At 43.5% G+C, this 19,900-nt stretch overlaps 1 protein-coding gene across 1 annotated transcript in view; it reads right to left on the bottom strand.

Moving 5' to 3' along the window:
* The window catches only part of PTPRG (protein tyrosine phosphatase receptor type G), a 708,710-nt gene that overhangs the window by 143,707 nt on the left and 545,103 nt on the right, over nt 1-19,900 (bottom strand). The window contains 3 exon segments of the mRNA XM_030208031.1: nt 13,174-13,942; nt 17,556-17,590; nt 17,593-17,604. Of these exon segments, the coding sequence (XP_030063891.1) occupies nt 13,174-13,942; nt 17,556-17,590; nt 17,593-17,604 (816 nt within the window).

The following is a 19,900-nucleotide window of genomic DNA, read 5'->3' on the forward strand; positions in this document are numbered from 1 at the left end:
GTTATAAACATAAAGGAATCCTGTTCAGAAGGAATGGATCCTCAGAAGCTTAGCCGAGATTAGGTGGCAGAGCCGGTGGGGGGAGGCGGGGCTGGTGGTTGGGAGGCGGGGCTAGTGCTGGGCAAGACTTCTACGGTCTGTGCCCTGAAAATGGCAGATACAAATCAAGGTAAGGTATACACAAAAAGTAGCACATATGAGTTTATCTTGTTGGGCAGACTGGATGGACCGTGCAGGTCTTTTTCTGCCGTCATCTACTATGTTACTATGTTAATATCAGTTATGCATCTAACTGCCAGCAGTTAGGCACGAGCATTTACACTAGCCATCGAGATAGCAGAAGTGCTCATGACTAAAGTTTTGTGCGCTAGTATGCTATAACAATTACACATGTAATTGCTGATGTACAATTCACACTTAGTGCACATCATTCCACAGGCTAACTTTAGGTGACCTGTAGAGAATTACCCCCTATAAGGGTAATTCTATAACTAGGCGCCCACACATACACACCATGTGTGCATAAAGGAGAAATTAGGCCTTACCTGATAATTTTTTTTCCATTAGTCCTTTCCACTATTCCAGAACCTGTGGGATAGTTGTGTCCATCAACCAGCAGGTGGAGATAGAGAACTGAAAACTGAGCTGAGACATATCTCTCTTGGCATCCAGTCCAGCTCCTCAATATTTACGTAGACAAGCAATAAGGAGAAACTCCGAATAACCACAGCAACTTTTAACAACTTGCTAACCTAACACTAACCAGACGAGCAAACATGTGTGGACCTCTCTCGTCTCTAGACAACTTGTAGAGAACTAGTGATATGCAGAGAGCAACATGCAAGGCCTAAGGAGCCTGCCTCCCGGCAAGCAAATAAACTGATGCCATAGTGTCCTTCATTCATCTAGGAAGGGTGTATACCAAAAGGCACAAACAATCCGCCCTATTTGTGAAACTCATTCGTCGCTTCCAGATAGCTAAGGAGGACTCTACGCACATTGAGAAGCTCCAGGGAAGAATATTGAGCCTCTTTGTCCTTACCTTGCTTCCCTCACTTTGTTAATAGTTCTGCAGTGCAGTATTAAGCCAAGAAAAACACTGGTCCTTCCAACCAATAGCTTTGCATAGTGGGAACTAAACACGGCCAGACTGCTCTGTGATGGTTGGACGGGGTAGGGGAGTGAAAGAATTTTCTCCACAACAATTAAAAATAAACCTGTGGAATTCAGCCCTGTTTACGATAAGTTCATATGACCTATGCCACTGTAAATGGTGTTACTGTTGCAACTTGCCACTCAGAACCACCATGGTGTGGGAGGAGTCCTGCACTCGGCGTATTAATTTATACTGTAAGTTTGAAAACTCATTCACACAGTTCTAGGCAAGAAGCCGGACTATTCTTTCTGAGAAGAAAAGTCACTGTAGATCTCAGTGAGAGAGAGAGAGAATATTAAGTGGCACTTCTCGTTAAAAAAAAAAGTAAATTAGATCACTGCTGTTTTAATCTATGTAAATGGCCTTGGCAAAGATCCAGTGGAAACAAACGACATTCATTATGGAAACAGAACTAGAAGCAGTATAGTACAGGGGCCATAATAAGTCTTAGTTATCAAAATGAATTGTGGTTCCTCTGATTTATTCTTTTGCTTTGCGTGCTACAGCAGTGAAATTCGGCTATAAGCAACAGTTTGTTGTTTCTCAGCCTAGGATGTGGCCTCATGGTTAGAAAAGGAGGGCTGAGAATCAGGGAAGCCAGGGTTCAAATCCTGCTTTTTACCACTGAGACTCTTTGTGCTGTTCAGCAAGTCAATAGTTCCCATTTCCTCAGGTACTTGCTTAGTGCACGGACCTATCCTACCTGAACACTTATCGCCATTGTACAATTCATTCATTTATTTATAAATCGCTTAGACCTAAGCAATGTACAGTTTTCATTTTACAGGTACTGTAACATGCTGCAAGCAGTGGTGCATACATCCAGTAGCACTACAAAAATAATAAGAATTATTATTATTAAAATAAAAATCTTGAGGCAACAGATACATACATTTGATACCTGCATAAATCGGCACTTAAAGGTTTATTTTGCATAAATGTTTAAATCCCCATTTTATAAAGTCAGGATGTGCACATATCAAACTCAAATGGCAAGGGGCGTGGTCTGGGCAAGTTCACAGACATTTATTCCCCACTAAACATCTACAGGTGAGAACATAAGAATAGCCATACTGGGCAGACCAATGGTCCATCTAGCCCAATATCCTGTTTCCAACAGTGGCCAAACCAGGTCACAAGTACCTGGCAGAAACCCAAATCATGGCAACATTCCATGCTACCAATCCCAGGGCAAGCAGTTGCTTCCCATGTCTGTCTCAATAGCAGGCTATGGACGTTTTCCTCCAGGAATTTGTCCAAACCTTTTTTAAACCCAGGTACACTAACCGTTGTTATTATATCCTCCAGCAAAGAGTTCCAGAGCTTAACTATTCGTTGAGTGAACAAATACTTCCTCCTATTTGTTTTAAAAGTATTGTCATGTAACTTCCTTTAGTGTTCCCTAGTTATTGTACTTTTGTAACGAGTAAAAAATTGAATTACTTCTACTCACTTAGGATTTTCTAGCTCTCATTCATATCTCCCCTCATCCATCTTTTTCTAAAATGAAGAACTCTCTTTAGCCATTCCTCATAAAAAAGTTCCATCCCCTTTATCATTTTGGTCGATCTTCTTTGAACCTTTTCTAATTCTACTATATCATTTTTGAGATATGGTGACCAGAACTGAATGCAATACTCAAGATGAGGTTGCACTATGCAGCGATAGAGAGGCATTATAATATTTTTGGTCTTATTGACCACCCCGTTCCTAATAATTCCTAGCATCCTGTTTGCTTTTTTGGCCGCCGCCACGCATAGAACAGAAGATTTCAGCGTATTATCTACAACGACACCTACAGTTTTTTTGCAACCGCTTTGAATTTCAATGAGAAATTTTACGTACTCAGTCATCATACTTCATTATCATAAACTGTTGCTGACAATTTAGCATTACTACCTTGTGATTTCTGCACATTAATAACGTTCGAGCTGAAACAATGTAATTCAATCGATACAGTTAACAATGTGTCGGAATTTTACAGTCACTGTGAATGCTCAGTGTCCACCCCCAGCTTTAACACAGGCCTTCAGTTGCTTTGGAAAGTTCTTAACAGCTTTATTGATCGGTCCCTGTGGCAGGCTGTCCCAGGTTATCTGCCACACCTTGCACATGATTGCCGTTTAGATCTCAAATGCTTTTAAAGAAATTATTTGTAAATGATTATATTATCAAATACAAAGTATTCAAATTTAAATCATTGTTCATAAAAGTCTATGTCACTGTGGGGCATAATCAAATGGGGCCGGCCATCTATAAAGGCGGTCATCTCTAATGACGGCCCCGTAAACCAGCGTACCCGACTGTATTATCGAAACAAGATGGCCGGCCATCTTTTGTTTCAATAATAAGGTCGGGGCCGGCCAAATCTCAACATTTGGGCAGCCCTTAGAGATTGCCGGCGTTAGAGATGGCCGTTATTGGTTTTCGCCGATAATGGAAACTAATGGCGGCCATCTCAAACCCGGCCAAATCCAAGACATTTGGTCGTGGGAGGAGCCAGCATTTGTAGTGCACTGGCCCCCCTCACATGCCAGGACACCAACTGGGCACCCTAGGGGGCACTAGAGTGGACTTCACAAATTGATCCCAGGTGCATAGCTCTCTTACCTTGGGTGCTGAGCTCCCCAAATCCCCCACAAAACCCACTACCCACAACTGTACACCACTACCATAGCCCTTAGGGATGAAGGGGGGCACCTACATGTGGGTACAGTGGGGTTTGGGGGGGGGGGGTTTGGAGGGCTCACATTTACCACCACAAGTGTAACAGGTATGGGGGGATGGGCCTGGGTCCGCTTGCCTGAAGTGCACTGCATCCACTAAAATCTGCTCCAGGGACCTGCATAGTGCTGTGATGGAGCTAGGTATGACATTTGAGGCTGGCAAAATGTTTTTTTTTTTGGGTGGGAGGGGGTTGGTGACCACTGGGGGAGTAAGGGGAGGTCATCCCCGATTCCCTCAGGTTGTCATTTGGTCAGTTGGGGTACCTTTTTGAGGCTTGGTAGTGAACAAAAAGGGACCAAGTAAAATCGGCTAAATGCTCGACAGGGACGGCTTTCTTTTTTCCATTATCGGCCGAAGCTGGCCATCTCTTAACCACGCCCCCATCTCGCCTTCGGTACACTGCTGACACACCCCCTTGAACTTTCACCGAATCCGCAATGGAAAGCAGTTAAAGCCGGCCAAAATCGGCTTTCAATTTTACCGATTTGGCCAGCTTTAGGAGAAGGCCGACCATCTCCCGATTTGTGTCGGAAGATGGCCGGCCTTCTCATTCGAAAATAAGCAGGTGTGACATCATTAATAGAAAGCTGGTATCCTGTTTTTTTAAAGACTAATGGTAGTTCTACAGTGCAAACATTTTTGTATGCACGGAAATCGCTGCACTAAAAATGGCCTTAGTGTTTGAGAAAGACCTGTGTAAAGGTGTGCTAAGGCCAAATTTTAGGGCAGTTTAGTAAAAGGATCCCTAGGAAGCAATGAACAGAAATATTTAAGGGGTCTTTTTACAAAGGCGTGTAGGCGCCTATGCACGTTCAACGTACGTCAAGTTGGCACTACTGCCCGGCTACTGTGCGCCGTGTGCGGTAATTCTATTTTTGGTGTGCGCCCAAAAGAAGCAGCAGAAATATTTTCTATTTTCTACCATGTGGCAGCTGTCCAGCGGTAATCAGCAGTTAACACGCGTTGAACGCTTACCACCCGGTTAGTGAGTGAGACCATACCACTAAGTCAATGGGTGGCGGAAAGGTCTCAGATCAAAAACGGACGCGTGCTGGTTTTCATTTTGCTGCACGTCCATTTTCCGGCACACACACACAAAAAAAAGTGCCCTTTTTCCAGGTGCGCTGAGGAAATGGACCTGCGTGCGTCCAAAACACGCACCTACACCAGCGCAGGCCACTTTTAGGTGCCCCTTAGTAGTAGTGCCCCTAACATTCTAGGGGGTTATTTTACTAAGCTGCGATAAGCACTGTGTGCTCACCGCAGCAAAAAAAAAAAAAATGCCTTACAGCGAGACGTGCTCAAGTGTCCCACAGTCATTTTTGCATGTGCGTGCACTACCCTGTGCTAAAAATAAAATTTATCTTTTTAGCACTGGGTCAGGTCTGGGGGCAGAGAATGGGCATGTTCTGCTTAGCACGTGATAGAGGGTCACACGCTAATGGCCATGTGATAATGGGAAAATAGAAAAATCGGCTATTTTACCCCGGCGGAAAAAACGGCCTGAACGCGTAGGAATGACCTGCATAAGGCCACATTTTACTGCAGTTTGGTATAAGGGTTTCCCAAGTCATTTCCACTTCTACTAGAAAAGACTCCGAATGGGTAGAATCTACAAAACAATATAGCTATTATTCCCATAACTAACCAGATATTTCCAAGGAAACTTAGGAGGAAAAAACTTATTATAGAAACCTTGATTCTAGGGGCAACTTTAGCATTCAGCCAGTGCTAAAAACACTAGTGCACCTATACTATCAAACAGCATACGTGGGAAATTTAGGGGCCCTTTTACTAAGTCGTGTAGGCGCCTAAGTGCATCCAACATGCGCCAATTTGGAACTACCGCCTGGCTACTGTGTGGCCCAGGCGGTAATTCCATGTTTTACATACGTCCGATATGCGCTCTGGAAAATAATTTTTATTTTCCAACAGGTGGCACTAACCGGGCGGTAATCGGCAGTGTACGCGCGCTGACGATTACCGCCCGGTTAACGCTTAAGACCTTTCCACTAAGTCAATGGGTGGCGGTAAGGTCTCAGACCCAAAATGGACACGCGCCAATTTTTATTTTGCTGCAAGTCCATTTTTGCCCCCCCACAAAAAGGCTTTTTTTTTTCACAGGAGCGCTGAAAAATAGATCTGCATGCATCCAATACACGCGCCTACACTAGCGTAGAACATTTTTCAGCGCATCTTAGATAAAGGACCCCTTAGGGCTTGGCGCTGCTTAGTAAACAGGGTCTGAATTTTCTTGAGAATGAATAATGTTACTTTTAATGCGTTTTATTCCTGATGTAATTTTTTTAAAAAAAGATTCCATAGAATATTTCTTTTGAAATTAAATTACAACTGTCTTTCCATTCTAAGCTTGCATGGTATACCGTTACTTGAACCTCCTCAGGGTCAAAATAACAACTTGACTTGTCACTGAAATTGGAATTTCTGCCAGTCCCTATATTTTATTTAAAAAAAGGAAGATGACGAAGAGGCAATTTTGCAAATATAACTATCAATTTTCTTAGGCCAAATTACATATCTCTCAAGATGAAAATGGCAGTAATGTGATTAACAGCTTCTTAGTTCTAAGTACGACAAAGACCAAGCTGCACTACAACATGCACGACAGTCTACGGTATCATGAAAGACAATGCCAGGATGAAGAGACAGATTCGACTCTGAGAGTCCAGACCCATCAAAGACACTGAGACACAGCGCGAGACACTACACATTATTTTACTTTTACTTATTAATATAGGGTAAGAGGATGAACTCACAAACGTGGCTTTCTGTGCATTTTTTTCTGCTTCCCTAAAACGTTCCGAGGAAATGTAGGCAGAACTCGATTTCTCAGTATATGTGTAAGTTCACCCTATTGATACTCTGTGAGTGGCTCTATATTTCTAAATAAAGTATGACTAGAGAGATGTGGTAGCCGTGTTAGTCCACTTTTAAAGGTAATCAATAGAAATAGAATAAAATACTCCAATAAAAAAGATATCATCTTATTTTCTTTCTATGTTTTAACTTAATACATTTTTTGATTAGCTTTCGAAGGTAGCCCTTCTTCATCAGATCAGAAATAAGCAAATTTAGATAAGTAACAGCATATATAAGTGAAACATCAAAGTATTTCAGTGACAGTCTAAAAGGATGAGGGAAGGGTGGGTTAGGTGAGAGCAGTGGTGGGCTGGAGCCGGCTCGCACTGGCTCACAAGAGCCGGTTGTTAAATTTTTTAACATCTTGCGAGCCGGTTGTTCTGGCATGGCGAGCCGGCTCTCCAGGGTGGTAAGCGAGGTAAGCATGGCTGGAAGGGAGGGCAGGAGAAATTCTGGACATGGATGGAGGGGAGGGAAGACAGGAAGGAGATGCACATGGATGGAGAGGAGAGAGAAGAAATTCTGAACATGGATGGAGGGGAGGGAAGACAGAGGAAGGATAGGCACATGGATGGCGGGGAAGGGAGAGAGAAGAAATGCTGGACATGGATGGAGGGAAGGGAAGAGACAGGAAGTGAGATGAACATGAATGGAGGGGAGAGAGGAGAAATGCTGGACATATATTGGGGGGGGGATGAAGGAGATGAGATGAGGGAAAAGGAAGAGAGGAGAAAAACTGCACATGGATGGAGAAAATAAGCAGAAGCTGGATCCAGGGCCGGTCCAACCCGGTAAGCAGGGTAAGCACTGCAGGGGGGCGCCTGCCTTCAAGGGCGCCACTTTGTAAGCAAGCAAGCTCTGCTGAGGCTTTTGTTTTTCAGTATCTAATCTCTGCTGTTCATCTCAGTCTGGCTCCAAAGCGGGAGCTGTCAGCTCTCTGTCCCGTCCCCTCCCCCCTCCCCAAGCAGAGAAATATCCTCCTTGTGTTTGTCAGAGGACCTCACTGCTCCAACTGAATCTGGCTCTGAAATAACTTGTAGGAGCTCAGCTAACCTCTGCCCCCTGCCCTCCCTTGGTGACAAGCGGCTTCAGGGCAAGAAGGAAAGCCTGAGGAGGCTCCAGCACAGGCACTCACTATGCCTGGCTGAGCTCAGGAGCTAAGCAGCAGCATAGTATTCTCTGCAGCCACCCCTTCAACACATTGGGATTGAGAGTGAAACCAGGAGCTGAATCCAGCCCAGAGAGGCTCAGAGACAGCACAGCACAGCCTGGACCCTTGTTTTGTCAGAGACTGCTGTTTAGTGCTGCACCTGACCCACCCTTTTCCACCCCCCCCCCCCCACACAGCAACTCACAGGACAGGAGGGCTAGATGGCTGCTTTCAATTCCTAACCATCACCAATCTCCTATCTCTCATTCCCACTTCAGTAACTCCTGTTAGTTTGTCCAACTCATATTGTAGAATATGTTAGTTTATGCTGATGAAGTCTGTCCTAGCTAGATCCTAAGCTGTGCTCGATGGTGTTAGTCTGACCAGTTGATTGTAAGCATTGCTAGTTGTCCCAATTAGATTACTAGAGGAGTAAGTCTTGTTAGTTGTGCTAGTCTGTTTGTCCTATCTAGATTGTAAGCTCGTTTGAGCAGGGACTGTCTCTTCATGTGCAAATGTAAAGTGCTGCATATGCCTAGTAGCACTATAGACATATTAAGTAGTAGTAGTAGTAGAGTGGGCCTGGGGGTAGGAATGGGGATGGATGAGAAGATGAATGGGAGTGAGAGAGCCTGGGTGGGAATGGATGAGGGGATGAATAGGAGTGAGGGGGCGGGGTGGGGAGGAATTATGCTGTAAGAGAGGATGTAGAGGAGGGAACAGGGAGATGGAGGAATGCTGGGCATAGACGCTGGGGGGGGAGGGGAGAGAAAAAGAGGGTTGGGTATGAAGGGAGAAGGCTGAGGAAGAGAGACTATAGGGAATGGGAAGGCTATTGTGCTGCATGCAGAGTCTAACTTCTTAGGATTTCAGGTTAATTTTTGAAGAATTTGAAGAGGGGCTATCTCTGTTCTACATGTGTGACTGCAAGGCCAAGTGTCTGAATAGGGATCTGTTTGTTAGATTCTGAAATTTTGATAACAAGAGTTGGCAAGACTGTCTATTCTCCTAATTCCTGGTCTGTGTGCTAAGTTATTTTTCTTCTATACTGGTGTAATATTTTCAATGATGCCATGGCTGGTAAAATGGGTGTGTCTACTGTGGGGGCGGAGCCATAGTGATCCCGCCCCTGGATGGGTAGGGGCGCGAACTAATAGACTGCAGGAGGGCGCTAAAAACCCTAGGGCCAGCCCTGGCTGGATCCACTGGACAGTCAAGTCTGCAGAGGACCCAGCTTTTACTTACGGATGTAGGACAAGAAATGAAGAAGAAAGGAGGAAAGTAAAGAAATAAATGGAAAGGAAGCCCTGGAAACGGAGTTAAGAGGACAGATAGCAGCAGAATCAGATACTGGGCCAGCATGATGAGAAAAACAATGTCACAAGGCAACAAACGTAGAAAAAAAATCATTTTATTTTCATTTTAGTGTTTGGAATATGTCCACTTTGAGAATCAGGTGCGCAACGTTAAAAGTTTATATTTATTTACTTATTTATGGCATTTTATCCCACATTAAACATGAATTAGATTGGAACCTGGGAGCATTTAATTTTTTTTTCCTGGCGAGAGTAATGCATTGCCCCCGCCCCCAGGCTCTTTCCCCGGCTATAGCCAGCTCTGCAATTTGGGGGGGCGCAGAGGTGGATGGGGGGGGGGGGCGCAGAGGTGGACCGGGGAGAGAGCCTGTTGATAAACATTTACCAGCGCATTTACTGGGTGAGAGACAGGGAGGGCTGAAAGGACGTGGGACAGGGAGATATGCATGGTGATCAGAGGGTGACAAAGCAGTGAAATTTCATGGTTTATAATGGGCTAGAAAGCCCAGATCTTTGTTAAGTCCTGTCTGGTGGGTGTCAAAATATTTAATCATTTTGACTTCAAAGGTCTTGCGTTCCTGTATTGTTCTAAAGTTTCCTTTCAGTATTCTCACCATAAAATCATTGGTACAGTGTTCTGGTTTTGAAAAGTGCTGTTCCACAGAGGTAACATCCTGGTTGGCACTGGCATTTTTTATATGATGTCTATGTAAATTAAATCTCTTCTTCAGCACCTGTCTTGTTTCACCAATATAGCACCCACCATCCCATTTTTTACACTGGATGACATATTTTATTCTATTTCTATTGATTACCTAAATAAAGTATGAAAATGTTATCATGTGCCTCTTACTTTCTCTCCTCTTTGCTCTTTAGTAATGAGGGATTTCAATTATTTTTCTGCTTTCTCGGTACTCGGTATGGAAATTACTCCCCCATCCCTAAAAAACATCCCTCATTGTGGCTCTCAGGGAAATAAGGCAATGCAGGCTTCTTTATAAACCAAATCAAAACTAAATGTATAGAAAACATGACGCAGACATATTTTGGCAGGTAAATAGAGGTTATGATCCACTTATTAGAGCAACCCTTTGGGAAGTTGTCAAATTGGATCATTGGATCATTCTTGTGGTGATGTAGAGAGAGCTCTAGAGCATTGGTTTTCAAATCCGACCACCAGCCAGTCAAGTTTCAGAAGCTTCCTATTGAGTATGCATGGAACAGGCACATTTTTTTCATGCATATTCACTACAGATATCCTGAAAACCCGACTGGCTGGTGGCCTCCAGGACAGGTTTGAGAACCATTGATCTGGAAGGGAGTTGGCACTGGATTTCAGAAGGAGAGGGAACAGTCTTTTTCCTTTTCCCCCTGCATTTGGGATACCCAAGAGACTAAGGGGTCCTTTTACTAAGGTGTGCTGATGTAGACACGTGTATTGGACGCACACAGGTCCATTTTTCAGCGCACCTGCAAAAAAAGGTCTTATTGGGGGGGGGGGGGGCAAAAATAGACTTGCGGCAAAATGAAAATTGGCGCGCGCCCATTTTCGGCCCGACACCTTACCGCTCACTACCCATTGACTTAGCAGTAAGGTCTCATGCATTAACCAGGTGGTAATTGTCAGCATGTGTACAATTCCGGTTAGCGCCACATGCCGGAAAATTTTCCTGCGCGCGTAGCAGATATGCGTAAAAAATGAAATGACCACCTGGGCCACGCAGTAGCCAGGCAGTAGTTCAAAACTGAGGCACGTAGGACGCGCGTACGCTCCTACGCGGCTTAGTAAAAGGGCCCTTATGGACCCTGTTGACAAAGCTGCGCTAAGGGCGTGCAAGAGTTTTTAGCGCACACTGATTACAATGCCCTAAATGCTATCACCCATAGGAGCATATGGGTGACTCTAGCGTTTACAGCATGCTAAAAATGCTAGCGCAGCTTAGTAAATGGGGCCCTAAGTGCTATATCCCAAGAAAGGCTGCCAGCCCAAAAAGCCTGTTTTGCTTTCTTGAATTTTTAGGAGACAAAAACTGAAGAGACAAGTACTGAAACTTTGTCCCCGATTGTATTTCGTGTTCCTAAGAGAAAGGTTCAGTGAATGTGTAAGAGTTCTCCATGAGTGTTTTGTAGTTGGCCAACAGCACATTTGGAAACCATTTCATTTTGTCAGGAGAAAAGGAGTTTGCATCTTGATTTGTTCAACGATTGTGTCCAGTGCCACCAAGGGAATACACTGCTCACTCAGTACAACCAAGGAGGAAAGAAAGGAGAGTGTGACCAACAGAAGTGATAAGGAGAGGAGACTGTCTTTCAGTGCAGTAGAACAAAGTAAGAAGGTAGCAGGGGGTTGTTCCAGAAAGTAACGGAACCAGTAGGAGTTGCTGCGACAAGAAAATTAAAGAGTACCCTGACAAAGCATGGCGGTGAATGTAGAGAATGACAATACAATTTTCCCTCCTTAGACGTACTTCTGAAGATAATCAATCTAAGCTTTAATAAAGAACCCCAATGTATTTTAGCACTCAAGGTATGTCATATGCAGTAACTGTTGCAATGGGATGACAAAAATTTTGTAGGTGTGATGAAAAGCTGACGATTAGATGTTGGTCTTTTATTGCCCCCTAATCCCATGAATTACCTTCTCCACCTGTTAGTCACCTGAACAAGGGATATGGATTCTGTTTTCCTAAGACATATCATTACTGCTGCTCCAAAACTGGAGGATTTGGTTTTTCACACATTTGCACTGGTTAATGAAATGTTCAACAAACTCTAGAAGGCTAGAGATTACCACAGACATATTACACATGGGATGACAGGAAGGTATACAACAGTGAAACTTCTGTTCAAGAAGAACATTGAGGGTATTCATCAAAGCCAACAATACCTCGATAGGAAGAGGAGGAAGCAACCCGGACAAGAACAAAGAAAAAAACATGAGATTATCTATCAAAGGGATCAGATGGACAGAAACAGAACGAGGCTTTGGAAGAAGGTGACTTGTCACTACACTGGCTTCCAGTTCAATTCCAATTGAATTTAGGAGTCTCTGTCTCGCATTTAAAGTTTACTGCCTGAACATTCCCGCATATCAAGATGCAGTAATCATTCCATATACCCCAAGTAGGTCTCTTCGTTCTTTGGACTCCCACCGTCTGGTCTTTTCCTCACCTAAGAAAGACTGTTTTGAACTCATGAGGAATACAGCATTTTTTTTTTTAATGGAACCAAAATTATGGAACTCACTCCCACCGTACTACGATCTGAGTCCTTTTTCAAAATTCAAGACACGTCTTAAAAAGAGCCTATGGCCTACCTTTGGTATAACTGGTGGTGTTTGTTAATTCTGGTTGTCAGAGTAATTTTGATCCCTGTCCTATGGCTCTCTATCTTCCTCACAGTCTTGCTTTTGTGTGAATGTATATTACTATTCTGTCAAATTTCTGGTGTTCTTTTCTATACCTGATGTTTTAGCATATTGTTAACCGCAGTGACCTGTTTGTTCAGATATTGCAGTATATCAAGAAACTGAAATAAATATAAACATAAACAAAGTCAGACAAAGAGTTGGGTGCTGAAATTAGAGGGGACCTGGGAAGAAAGAGCAAGGAGAGAAAACTGCAAAAACTTTCAACTGATGAGAAAGGAAATATTCTAATCGCCTTGCAAGCCACAGAAAACTAGAGTGATAGCAATTGATTCAAGCAGGCTAAGTGCAATGGCATGATTTCCATCATACATTTTTCCTGGGTATAATATGCTGAACTAGCTTTTCTTCAGTTTCTAAATGGAATTTCTATAAATAAGCAATAATGTCAAAACAGGTTTTTTTTTTTACAAGTTAGAGCAAAGTAATTTCGATCTCAAAACAGAGAACACTCAAGAAGTTCAAATTAGAGACATCAGGCTGTAGAAATCTTGTAAGAGGAAAACATATCACTAACCTGGATCAACTGTGATAAATCTGTTGTCAGGTAAATTTTCTTCCTCTGTGCTGTCTTCTGTAGGCATCTCAGGTTTCCTTGGAAATGTCCTGGGACTGAACTCATTGTCTGTGAACTGTGATGGCACTTGGGTGGGGGTAACAGCATCTGATTTGTTATTGTCTTCACTTTCACCAGTTTGATGCGTTGGAGCAATGGTTTCCTCTTGCTCCTGATCAGTTGCAGTTTTGTTTTCTTCCTCTCGCGCAGCCCTTGTGGGAGTAGCAGTGGTTGCTGTAGATTCCGTTTTATTTTGCACGTCAGCAGCGTCTGTGCCGGTGCTTTTCTCTTTTTTCTCTGAGTCTTTATCTCCTTCTTCATCATGCTCTCTTTCCCCATCCTCACCTTCATTCTTACCATCTTTCTCCCCTTGCTCCGCCCCTTCACTGTCTTTCGTTGGGGTAGAATCACTATCTGACCCTGGAGAGGACAAAGGATCAGTAGTAGAGAGAACTGGCTTTGCTGCCTGTTTACTGGAGGAAGGAGCAGAGGGAAGGCGAGTAGGCCACACAGTACTAGGAAAGGAAGAAATACCACCACCGCTAAACCCAAGGCCAGCGAGCAATGTGCTAGTCACCACAGAAGCCACAGTTGCTTGGCTTCCGCTGGATGAAGAACCCATTCCAGTTGCCATAGAAACAAAGGAGAAGGGAAGGCCAGAGGAAGTCCATGTAGAAGATCCAGAACTGATGGGAGCCATGTCAGCTGAGGAAGCAGGAGAAGCTGTAGGCTTGAAGGGGGTCACCGAGGGAAAAGATGGGGGGGGAGGGGCAAAAGGAAGACAAAAGGCAATGAATCAGTGAAGGTACATAAACTGCTACCTCGTTTTTGCTTTCTTTTTGCTTTCTGTTTTCCAGCCATTTCATGCTTCACATCATTCTGTTGAAATAAGACAAGCACCACTGACATTAGCAAAGGTTAAAGTAATCAAAACCAGGAAGGAACAGGAGACGTAAGCACTTAGCTGTAACTGTTCTGCTTGTAAAATGAATATACTCATTTTTTTCCATTAAGCTATTTTGCTAATATTAACATTAATGGTATCTTAGTTTTACTTATATCTTTGCATACTAAGAATATTCATTTCTCTCAGGTCCAACTGTTATATTTCCAAATTTAAAAAAAAAGCATAAGAGATGATGTTAGCATAAGTATTGTATTGCTTTTCTATTGACTAAACAAGACCTTTTTATGGTCTCTGTGACTTGAAACACACATTTAGGGCAGTGGCGTAGCTACCTGGGGCCTGGGTCCCTGTAGATTTGGCCCTGGACCCCCCTGCCGATGACCCTCTCGAACCCCCTCCCTCCGCCAACCCTCCGTCGCCGTCGGATACCTTTGCTGGCGGGGGGACCCAGACCCCCGCCAGCCAAGGTCCTCTTCTTCTGGCATGGCCGCGTTGCTGGCTGATCTGCAAGGCTTCGTTCTGGTTCTGTGAGTCTGACGTCCTGCACGTTGTACACGCGGGACGTCAGACTCACAGAACCAGAACTAAGCCTTGCACATCAGCCAGCAATGCGGCCGCACCGGAAGAAGAGGACTTCAGCTGGCGGGGGTTGGGGGTACCCTCCCCAGCAAAGGTACCCGATGGTGATGGCGGGAAGGGGGGGTCAAAAGGGTTGGCACGGGGGGGGGGGGGCATAAGTTGGTGGCGACGGGGAGGGGGGGAATGGCGGGGGGGGGGCGGCGGGGGGCTAAAATGTGCCCCCTCACCTTGGGCTCTGGTCTGGCTACGCCTCTGATTTAGGGCCCTGTTACTGAGGTGCGTTAATGTTTTTAGCGCATCTACAATCAGCGCCTGCGCTAACTATTTAGGCACCTATAGAGATATTGTCGGCAGTACATGATAACATGAGTACATGGTTAAGGCGTGTTAAAAATGTTTACATGCCTATAACGCTGCTTAGTAAACAGGGCCCTTATTGAGCTGTCAAATATCCTAGGATTTTAGGCTGATATTTTTCTAGGAACTGACATCATTAATGAATAATTGACTTGCTATGGTACTGTTCAATGTCCTGAATCAAGGTTTCCTATTCCTACAGATTATATTGGAGTACAGCACAGATATATTGTCATATTATATACACCATAGGTGCAGTTTTGTGATTTATGAATCTAAAGGACAGACAGATTTGCTCAGGATCGCTGTCTGTAGCTCACCTGTGTAAGCTCTCAAACCTTTTCAGGTTCCATTCTAATGTGAATATTCCGAATGGTTTCAAATAAATCCAGAAACACTAGTTATTATTATATTTTTTGCCCAACAGTTCCCTTGTCTCTTTTGGGCTTCCAGCTTAATCAGAACTTGACTCTAGTGGGCTACAGTACCATAACCCTTCATTCACAACTGCCTGAGGTTATTCTCCCCATTTTGTAATTCGCTGATTCAGCACAGTCATTGCACTTAACTGTCTTTGAGGAAGCAAAATAGCAGATCAGCAACAGATATTTGAAATCTTTATTAGTAGTACCATATACCAGAATATTGCCCGACATAGGCCATGTTTCGCCCAGAAGGGTTGCGTCAGGGGCTATGGTGTACACTGTGTTATGGAATGCTTGTTTTGCTGTTGATGCTATTTGTTCACATCAAGCTGATGATGAAACAGATGATGAAATGAGCAGCGAGGCACATGCAGACGAAATTCAACAACCTCCTGTCACTTTTGCAAGAGCGCTGGAAAGTCTCAACATCATGCGGGCCTATCTGGAGGCCACTGGATGTCAGTGCTATGACAGTTTTTACCGCATGGCAGACGTAGTCTATGGAACTCACAGACACAAGAGTATACAGAGGACTATGACTGATTACTTCAAGTGAGCCTAACGTCAGTTAACGGAGACTGTATACTGTATGTATAATAAACAGTACTGTACATATGTTTATCAGATGTCAAGCTTCTTTTATGGGTCACAACGGTTAAGTGCACGCTCTGGTTAACTGCATGTATTTCCTTGGTCCCAGACCCTTGCACTTAAGCGGATTGCACTGTATATCTTTATTTTCATGTGTTCAAATAGACTAACACAGTAACCAGCTACTTTATTAATTACAACAAACATGAGAGAGTTTTAAGACTTAAGTCACCTCTGAAAGGTAGGCTTTTAAGTAGTATGCCCTGAGTAGGGCCTTAACATTAATTTTTTTTGTGTGTACTAGAAAAACTGAAGAGTTGAACTGCCTAGTGGAGGAGTGGCCTAGTGGTTAGAGCACCAGTCATGCAATCCAGAGGTGGTCGCTTCAAATCCCACTGCTGCTCCTTGTGATCTTGGGCAAGTCACTTAACCCTCCATTGCCTCAGGTACAAACTTAGATTGTGAGCCCTCCTGGGACAGAGAAATATCCAGAGTACCTGAATGTAACTTACCTTCAGCTACTACTGAAAAAGGTGTGAGCAAAATAAAAATAAATAAATAAATCTTGGAAAACATTTAGATCTTGAAAAACCAGCAAGAAAGGACTAATTGTTGTCTACCGGCACGCATGAGACGCTTTGCCTATACTGCTGGAAGCATTCCATATCACAGTGTACACCATAGCCCCTGACGCAGCCCTTCTGGGCGAAACACGGCCTGTGTCGGGCAATATTCTGGTGTATGGTACTACTATAAAGTTTTTCAAATATCTATTGCTGATCTGCTGTTTTGCTTTCCACGTTGGAATTTGCCGATCGCTTGCCTTGTTGTTTCTTGGGACCCTTAACTGTCTTTGGCCAGGAGCCACAGATCACAAACCACACTTTCTTACAGAAGGTGGTATGTGCAACCTTGAGTCTGGTCAGCAGGTATCATCCATAAACGATGACCAAGAATTCCTCCCCACCCAAAGCCTATGCCTGTTGCCTCCATTTGAACTCCAGTTCCAACCCGCCTGGAGAGCGGAAGCCATGGGAACACCATTGGAGAGAAAAGGATTTTAATGTTTGCAAATCAAATAAATAGAATTTTAAAAAGTAACTACAGATCTCTGAAGTACAATGTTTCTACTACAACTCCTCATAGTATTGTATGAATTCATGCACTTGCTAAAATAAGCTAAATGTCTTTTTATAATTATTAGATTTGCAAATGTTACCTAAATAAACATTTATACCATTAGAAATTTATACTCAATTTTATATTCACGAATTGCTAAACAAAAGACAGAGAGTTTGAATGTTTAGTATTATATTAGTCATTTCTGTTTTGTTAGCTGGTTATACAGAGCACATTAGCATCTAAAAAAAATAAATATGAAATTAATTCAATAATTGTATAATGTTATGCTGCCACCTAGTGATGAAGCTCTCAAAAATAATATCTAGGCACAGGCCTACTACAAGATATATTCAAAAACTTACCACTCCAGTCTTTACAATTCTGGTCCCTTCAAAATCCGTGTCGTGTTAGCTGAGAAACAAAGAATGTTTATTCTTAAGATGAACAGTGCATATCCTTTTCTTGAAAAATACGGCATAAACTTACAAGTTTGCATCCTTCTTTCTTTTTTTGGTCTAAAATATCACATTTGTCATTTTAATAAGTGTTTTTTCAATGGAAAATTAGCTCTAAATAAGAAAGCAAATCAAAATTATGTACACATTAATTCATTTAAAGCACAAGCTGCCCCATGCAGCAAATACACTATCAAAACACACCGTGACCTTTCATGGGTACCTTGATGACGACTTTCTGCAGATAATATTCATAAATCAGCCATAACAGTGGCAGTCGCACATTCCTTTTGCCTCACATATCAAAATACCCATCATAATGAAAACTCGTAACTCTTACTTAAACCGAAAATGGACAAATACTGGTCGTAGTTTTATTAACACGTCAAACTTAACAGTCAATTTTCCATCTTTAACAATTACAGCAATTACCCATCCCACAACCCCCACAGCTAGTCGGTGATAAACTAGCAATCCAATTTCCCAACTGTCAACTTCCTGTAACTCCCCACACATGACCCACAGTGTCGCAAGGTTGAGCTCCCTCTTGTGGCGGAGCCATACACAAGACACAACTTCCACAGGCTTTCACTGGGCCTCAACTTAATCACACCATATTCCTGAACCTTCCCATTCATACATTCCATTTTTCCCACCAAAAGCAGTGACAGCCTTTAGAGCTTGTCACTGCTCCCCCACAGCTGCGGCTTGCCTGCTCCTATAATAGACTTCCAACAAGTCCTGAATATCACTCAGGAAAATGTCCACGCCGATATCTGATAAATGCCCCCCATCTGGATGATAAAGACCAGTACAATCCCTCATTAGTAACTCATGGGAGAGCACCATCCCCCGCATGGCAATGATGAAATACAACATATCAGCATTAACTCGCTTCCTCACATGCTCCACTGCTTTAACTGTGTTTGCCCCCTTCCACACTATTCTAGGGATTATATTAGACCAGACAAACAACGAAAATGGAAAATGACACCCAGCTATAAAAAAGTTTACTTTTTTCTGTTCTATGTCTTTTCTTTTCTTTTTTTTATTTAACAATTTTAACAAACTTTACAAGATAAACTTGCAAATAGAAATACAGTGAGAGATTGAATACATCTAAATCATAAGAAACACATTAAGGAAACTTTGTTAATTACAATTTATCACTTCCTTAGACCACAAATTTAGTGGGGGGGGGGGGGGGGGGGGGGATGATTAACAGATGAGGAGATCCAATGAAGTAAAAAAAACTACTGTTGCCAAAATGGCCAGACCTGAGTATTCCCATTATATTCTCTACTTGAACCAGAACAACTTAAAACTTTTTTGGATATAAAAGCTATCTAACAGACCGAAGGAATAAGAGAAAAAAATGTACTTTTAATCATCCTGATGAGGTCTACTACCCCCATTCACGGTACAGAGATCATTGCCCCTCAGATGAACCATTACCAGTTGAAGGGAGAAAAACGCCGTGCTTAGAAAAATAACGGCAGGAGCTACTACTACTAATAGCATTGTATAGGAGCCTGCATACACAACATGACCTGGATGCCACATATGTGGACTCCAACTGCTGCCAGGCTCAAATCTCATCCCTACTGAGACTACTTCACTTTCTTCTGAGCCCCGGTAGATAAAGGAGTGCTCACAAATCTGAAACAGAGAACTACAAGGGAGGAAAGTTAGTACCCACCTCTCCAGCTCACCCACTCGCACATAACACTTGTAACCAATCCGACCACCACCTGCCCAATCTCTTCAGTAGCACTGGGGACCCCCCCCCCCCCCATGAAGAGCGGCAACGGAAGATGCCCCCAATGCGGGAAAGAATGTGTGAAATAAACGTTGTGGGTCTAGGCCCAAGCCTTCTGGGCCCCAACTTCAACACTGCAGCAAATTAATATTGTTTTAAAGGGGAGCCATCCTGGTGAACCAACCAATACAATCCTCCCGCAGTACGCAAGCACATATACACTCATGCAGCCTGTACAGGACAAGACAACAATTTGGGGGGGGGGGGGGGGGCGCCCAGCAATACCACCCAGGCTCCTGTCTTGGATCGGTGTGAATATGTAGCCGCAGAAGCGGGCTCCAATCCGCACATCTGTTAACAATAAGCCAGACTCCTCTATCGCTGTCTTCCGAGAACCACCAACTCCTCTCCTCTACTTGCAAGGCCACAAAGAATGCCACCGAGAAGGCCAGCTGGAACAAGCAAGTTTCAAAAGGAGAACATGTGTTGTTCA

The sequence above is a fragment of the Microcaecilia unicolor genome, chromosome 6, assembly GCF_901765095.1.
Source record: "Microcaecilia unicolor chromosome 6, aMicUni1.1, whole genome shotgun sequence".
NCBI lineage: Eukaryota > Metazoa > Chordata > Amphibia > Gymnophiona > Siphonopidae > Microcaecilia > Microcaecilia unicolor.